Source organism: Mastomys coucha, unplaced genomic scaffold (assembly GCF_008632895.1).
Source record: "Mastomys coucha isolate ucsf_1 unplaced genomic scaffold, UCSF_Mcou_1 pScaffold12, whole genome shotgun sequence".
In the NCBI taxonomy this organism is placed as follows: domain Eukaryota; kingdom Metazoa; phylum Chordata; class Mammalia; order Rodentia; family Muridae; genus Mastomys; species Mastomys coucha.
The window spans coordinates 28877068-28884455 of NW_022196894.1; the positions used below are offsets into that span (position 1 = coordinate 28877068).

The 7388-nt window shown below is 37.8% G+C and overlaps 1 protein-coding gene across 1 annotated transcript in view; it reads right to left on the minus strand.

Annotated features, from left to right (window-relative positions):
• Positions 1 to 277: 277 nt before the first annotated feature.
• The window catches only part of Ppp1r2 (protein phosphatase 1 regulatory inhibitor subunit 2), a 19239-nt gene continuing 12128 nt past the window's right edge, over positions 278 to 7388 (minus strand). The window contains exons 3-6 of the mRNA XM_031363604.1: positions 6139 to 6216; positions 5483 to 5577; positions 3776 to 3943; positions 278 to 380 (exon numbers count right to left, since the gene is read on the minus strand). Coding sequence (XP_031219464.1) covers positions 334 to 380; positions 3776 to 3943; positions 5483 to 5577; positions 6139 to 6216 — 388 coding nt within the window. The 3' untranslated portion in view covers positions 278 to 333. The remainder of the gene's footprint in view (positions 381 to 3775; positions 3944 to 5482; positions 5578 to 6138; positions 6217 to 7388) is intronic.

Sequence of the window (7388 nt, forward strand, 5' to 3'; positions counted from 1 at the left end):
AAAAATAAATTAGTTTCCCCCATGATATTATTTAATCTCTAAAGCATAAAAAGCTATATAATATCTTATACAAATTAACCAGTGTTTTTACAAAAGTAAAGCAGTTTTGGACTACTAACATTATACTGTATTTGTGGTGAAGTATGAGGCACAAGAATATATGTATTAATTAGGCATTTTCCATCTACTCAGTCTCTATGGTCTTAATTCTTGGCAATATATAACTGGTGTATATTTTGGTACATAAGTCACGAGTTGTAGAGAACAAGAAGCAGTGTAGTATAGTAACAAGGTTTGTATTTGACAACGACTGCATTGCTGAACACGTTTCTTTTATGAACTTTGTGATTTGTGCTGCAGATCATCACTTGTAGTAGATCCTGCAAAGATAAAAAGGGAGAAAAAAATAAGTATACTTTGCTGTTCTAGTTTGAATATGAAACACTCACAGACTCATGTGCTGAGAGCTTGATTCTACTTGAGAGGCATTAGAAACGTTAGGTGGTAGAGGTGGAGCTGTCCCAGTGGCTATGCTGTGCTCTGGCCCTCCATAATCACCATGATGCACTCTTGCCTCGCTACAGACCCACAGTGACAGAGCTGAGCACACGTGAACTCAGACACCGTGAGGCCCCCTGCCCCAATCCTCTTCCCAGGCTCTTTCCTCAGGTATTTATCAAAGCAAAAACAACAAAAATACCCAAAAAATAGGATCAACTCTGAAATGAACTGCCTAAAATGAAAAACTCTTCCCCTGGGGTGGGTAATATGCAAATATAAAACAATAAACCAGTAAGGTATGTTAGTGATGTAGGCTAAATTAGACTAATTTCAAAGAATCTAGAAATACTATTAAATATTCTAAAAATAGGAATATGTTGTGTGGACAGGGCAAATGGGACATTGTGAGTAATCACAGGAGAAAAGTGAAGTGTTCCAGGTCCAGCTATCTGATACTAAAAAAATTCACTTACGTGATAACTATAAAATACTAACTTCAGAGTCTAAACACTTCTCCATTTATGGAAACAGAAATACAGAGAGATGGAGTAAAAAGAAGGGAACAGAGGGGAAAGAGGAAGGGCGGGGAGATTAAGGACAGTAGTAAGTTTTACAGAACATGGAGGCTTTGAAGGCTGGTTAAGAAGTGAAGATCCAAAGTGCAGAAGGAAAGAAACCCGTCTAAGCCTTACTGCACAGTTCCCATCCTTATGCATACTTTCGATGCCATGAAAGTTATGCTCCTATGTGAGGGTATTTTAATTTCCACCTCAGAAGACTCGGAAACTGAGATAATACAAAATATTATACTCTACTTGCCTGGGAAAACACAACTACTATAGATACAGTCTATGGAGTTTAATGTCTTATAGATAAAGATGGACCAAAAAAATCCATTTTTTTCAGGAGCTATTAGCTACAGATTAGTGCAGCCTTGGACCCCATCATAGAAGCTTCTTTATATAGCAGAGACTGCTTAATTCGGAGACTCACAGCTGGTCAATGTGCAGAGTATGTGGTCATGGACACTTAGCCTTTAATGGGGTATCTGTCTCATCCCCTCAGGGAACATGGAGGAAGACGGGCAAGAAGCAGAAGCTGGGGAAGACTGCTGTGACACTCAGGAACTCAAGAGCAGTTATGCTTTGCATGAGATCAAGCTAGTCAAAATTCGAGTATGGATGAAGGAGGGGAATCTCAAGACTCCCAGCCCCTAGCAAAGGAGTTACTGGCAGCTCATGGTTGCTGGTGCAGAGTCAGTTTTCTTCAGAAAACTGTGGGCCCTGTTATGTTGCCCATGCTCCAGTGCATGGCACTACACTTGCACATGCAGGTTCAGTGGGTTAGGAGAACATTATAGACGGAGATGTGGTTGGAGGTGGTCTGGGAAGAGTTAGAGGGAAGACTTGGGAGTGGGTATGAACAAAATACATGCAAAATTCTCAAATAACAAGTTAGAAATGTTTTTCTAAAAAAAAGCTATTAAGAGAAGGGGGAGCGGAGTGATTTTTTTCCTTTACTCTTTATCATTGTGCTGAGTAGGGTTAAAAACTTCAGCAGCAAATGAGGAGTGCTCCTAGCTTATCACACATTAAGAGCTGGCAGCAAGTAAAAGTCTGAATGAAGCATATGAGATATTACTTGAGTACTTGGGTGAGGAAACAAACACTTCAGGGCAAATAGGAGAGACAGTATATGTTTGGGAGTGGTCTACCACTCGAGTATACCCCAGTCCAAATTTTTGATCAATTAAAAATAGATACGAGAATGACTTAACAACTACTAAGATGAAGTTTGTTCAAGTTAAATATTGTAATCTGACACTATAAGACAATAACTTACTATCTCATATCATTGAATTATTCTTATTTCACAGTATGCATGTAAATATAACAATTATTTATTTGAACCAGTTTAGGCTCCACAGATAAATTATACCGCCACAAAAAACTATCAGCTTACAAGTATAAAATATAAGTAGTGAATATATACTCCATCTCTCATAGTAGGGTAGAATAACCACAGCATTTTTAAGACAGGCCTTGCCCTGTAGGCAAGGTTGGCCTAAACTCACAGCAATCCTTGAACCAAGACTGGTGCTAGGTTATAGATGTATACTACCACACCTGGCTCACCTTTGATAAACAAAGAATAATAGTTGAACAAAAACTGGAGCTTGGGTATACACATTAGTGGTAGATATATACAAGGCCCTGGGAGAAAATATATTTCCTAAGAGTACTAACTGTTAGGCTTCAGAAAGTAAATGTGTAAGACTTAAAAAAAAAAAAAAAGACAAAGGAAAAGTTGGACATGATGGTGGGTACCTGTAGGCCCAGCACTCAGAGCCAAGGGAGGTGGAATGAAGTCGTCCTAGGCTATACAGCTTGGCTTTATCTCAATTTAAATTAAAAAAAAGAAAGAAAAAAAGGAAAAGAAAGAAAAAAGAAAGAGAAAATCAAAATTCAAAATAACTATCAATGCAGCAAAGAAATGTCATGGTGAGCTGAGCAGTAGTGGCGTATGCCTTTAATCCCAGCACATGGGAGGTAGAGGCAGGTGGATTTCTGAGTTGGAGGCCAGCCTGGTCTACAAAGTGAATTCCAGGACAGCCAGGGCTATACAGAGAAACTCTGTCTTGAAAAACCAAAAAAATAAAATAAAATAAAGAAGAAGGAGGAGGAGGAGGAGGAAGAGGAAGAAGAAGAGGAGGAGGAGGAGGAGGAGGAGGAGAAGAAATGTCATGGTGGTTAGTGTTTTTCCAACCAGTTCTTGGGAGGCTGAGACAGGAGGGACTGCTGTGATTTCAAGGTCAGCCTGTGTTACAGTATAAGACCATCTCACCAAAACCAAAACCTACATAAAACAAAACAAACTGTTTTAAGTTTTAATAGTCTGTGTGAGGCCCTGGTTTAATCTTCAACTGCAAAAACAATTAAACAAACAAACAAAAACAGGTAAAAAGTTTTAAGCTTTAACTTAGATTTTCTTGTTAAATAAAATATGACTTCATATAATCAAATACCCTTACTTAAAGCCAAGTAAAGGATGAGGAAAAAAACAATAATAACAATCCATCATATAGCATATAGTCTTAAGTTTATGCATAAAATTTATTTTGAAATTGATCACAAGGATTGAAATTGTAGAAACATTGACACAATGAAGTAAATCAGCAGAATATCCTGAAAGATTGTCCAGAAGTTTAAGCAAAATGAAGCCCACTATCTTAGGCACAGAGAGCAGTCTCAGTGACACGGTTAAGGCATCTGACCTTGATTTGACTCTTCAATATTCATGCAGTCTCCATCTGCAGTCTCTGACATTTCTTCATCTTCATCATCATCATGTAGGTCTTTTGAAATTAACTGTCTGGCTAACTTAATATTCAGTCCTTCGTTGTAATGAAGCTTCCTTTTCATTTCAAACTGCCGCTTCTTTTCTATAAAAGATTTTAAAGCTTAGAAGGTCTTGACTTATTGGGGCAGGTCTGTCAAACAAGCTTCAATAGTGCTACCCAAGTCTTCTACCACGGAGCTACAAGCTTTTGATTACTTTCTTTTAAAAGAGAACAGGACAACTATGTATACGTCATCCCTCAGTACCTGAGGGATTGGCTCCTGGACACCTGTGGGCACCAAAATCTATAGATGTTCAAATCTTTCATGTACAATGGTGTTGCATGTGCAAATAACCTACACACAGAATTTATATATTTAGTCATTTCTAGGTTAAATGCTATGTAACTAGTTGCTATGCTATACTGTTAGGGAATAATGAAAAGAAAAGCATGTCTATCATTGACACATGGACTCATTTTTCTTCCCTCAATATTTCTAAATCATTGTTGCTTGAACCTACAGGTTTAATACGTGCAGATACTAATGATCAACTGGTTATTTTATATACTTTTAAAGATTTATTTTTTAGTCAGGTAGTGGTGGCACATGCCTATAATCCCAGCACTCAGGATGCAGAGGCAAGTGGGTGTCTGAGTTCTGATCATAGTGAGTTCACGCGTGTGCACACACAAGCCTGGGCAAGTGCCTGAGGCTAGAGGTACCAGTAGCTTTGACCCATATGACATGGATTGTGGGATCTGAACTCAGGTCTCCCAGACAAGGTCTCTGACCTAATTTTATCTTGAAAAGAGAATACATTCATATGGCTCAAAAAGTATAAAAAACAGCAAGATAAAACATATTCCTATATGACCAGTGTTCCCTGTAAAATATCCACATAAGCAGTAATGTCTTAACTATGAATGTTCTGTCTGGACCACAAGAGCGTCTTTCATCCTGTAATGAGAATTTCTCTAGCTTTTCTTCTAAGACTCTGTGTTCCACAAAACCTATACAGATTTCATTCTATATTTTACCATCTTGTTCCACTGGATACATTTCACTGTTTTTGTTTGTTTTGTTTTGTTTTCTTCGACACAGTGTCTCAAGTAGCTTGGGATGTCCTTGTACTACATAATCAAGAATGCGGGTGAACTTTTGATCTCCCTGCTGCTGTCTCTCTAGGTTGAGATTATAGACAACACAGTTTGATGCTGGGGCTCAAACTCAGGGCTCTGTGCATGCTAGGTAAGCACTGTCCCAACTGAACTACATCTCCAGCCCTGCATCACTACCTTAAAAACAGAAGGCACAAGCAACAAGGCAATCTGCCCACTTGAAGATCATTCAAATACTAAATGATACAAAAAGCATTAATTTCTTAAGTATTTACCAAATATCTACTTTTTATCAGTCACTAAAAAAAGAAAGGAATAGTTGCAAATACTTGGAAGATAGTAGGTAATATTTCTTCCAACTGAAGTTCTTCAAATCGGGGAGAAATACTATTATATGAGAAATTCATATATGTAGGATCTATTTTCTATTGCTTTCTACTTCTCCAATATGGAAGTAATTATTCAATCTTCCAAATAAAAATGAGTAGCATCACACAGAGAGCAGATGAATGGATAACCTACCTCGCTCTTCAGGGGAGAGGTCGTTGTCCTCCTCTCCACTACTCTCTTGTTCCTGAGTCAGATACTTTGGCTCTGAGCCTTCAGCAGCAGCTAATCTACATAATAATATTTAGGAAGACATTAGTAACTGAGATACTTTACTGTTTAAATGACTCATTCAACTTGAGTCATGATAATATCCCCAATGATCAACAAACAGACTATCTACAACTGATGAAGAAAACGTAAGAAAAAGTAGGAAGGGATACTGAGACAGTAAACAGCAAGGATAGCAGAGTGGGTGCAAGAAATCAATGAATAGCAGTAACTTATATTTGCTGTTCTCACACCTTTACCATGTAGGTAGTAGGATATTTACAAATACACCATCACACAGAGAAAAACAGATTCAAGTTTTCAGGTATTCTTAACCTTCTCACTTCTTGTGCAAATTGATATTAACTACAGACTATAATAACATGAAAAAAAATCTAGTTATGGGCTGGGGATCTTACTCAGTGGTAGAACAAGTATTTAACATGCAGCCCTGGGTTCAACTGTCAGTAAACCCCAAACCGAGATAAGCTTAGCACTTCATTTACAAATGTACAAGCAGCACACTATCAAATGCCTTGACTTTGCACAACTAAAACTCCCTATGGGAAATGCATACTTACTTCTTAGCTAAGATATCTGGAGTCATGACTTCGTTGCCTTCTGAATCACTATAGGCATCTTCATCGTCACCTATCATACTAGGACAACAAGTATGTCTCTATTAACAAGCACATTATTAAAATGGATACATGAAATAAAATTGAATAGCTAGAAAATCAAGATTGAAAATACAATTGTATTATTTAATTAAAATTACAAGTTATTTAGAGGTTTGTTGTCATCTTTGAATATTAACTTTAAAACAGTTACTACTCAATAGATAGAGACATAGCAATGGGCTGGGAATGTAACTCAATGGTAGAGTCCTTGCCAGACATGTATAATGTCCTAGACCTCAATCCTCAGCAATAAAAAGACCTCAATCCTCAGCAATTAAAAAGTAAATTTAACAAGAGGGGGATAAAGAAAGAAGTAAAGAAAAGCAATCACAAACTACTGAAAACTAGAGAAAAATGTCAATTTTGTATTCAATGAGACAGATGGACAAATAATGCAAAATAACCCATTTGTTGGTCTTAGTACTATTTTTCCAAGGGAACTGTCTTGCTATGTACCCAGCTGGCCTCAACTTTGTGATTACTGGAATTAAAATTAGGCACCAAGAATGCTGAGCTGGTTTTAGAATTTGTATTTATATATCACCATTAAGAAAGAAAGAGAGTGAGTTCAAGGACAGCCAGAGCTATACAGAGAAACCCTGTCTCGAAAAACCAAAAAAGAAAGAAAAAAGAAAGAGAGAAAGAGAGAAAGAAAGAAAGAAAGAAAGAAAGAAAGAAAGAAAGAGTCAGGGGCTGGCGAGATAGCTCAGCGGTTAAGAGCACTGATTGCCCTTCTGAAGGTCATAAGTTCTATCCCAGCAACCACATGGTGGCTCGCAACCACTCATGAGATCTGACACCCTCTTCTGGTGCGTCTGAAGTCAGCTACATTGTACTTATTTATAATAATAAATAAATCTTTGGGCTGGAGTGGGGTTGACCAGAGTAAGAAGAGGTCCTAAAAATTCAATTCCCAGCAACCACATGAAGGCTCACAACCATCTGTACAGCTATAGTGTACTCACACATATAAATAAATCTTAAAAAAAAAAAGGAAGAAAGAAAGAAAGAAAGAAAGAAAGAAGGAAAGAGAGAAAGAAAGAAATAGTCATCCAGGCAGTGGTGGTGCACACCTTTAATCTTAGCACTTGGGAGGCAAAGGCAGGTGGATTTCTGAGTTCGAGGCCAGCTTGGTCTACAGAGTGAGTTCC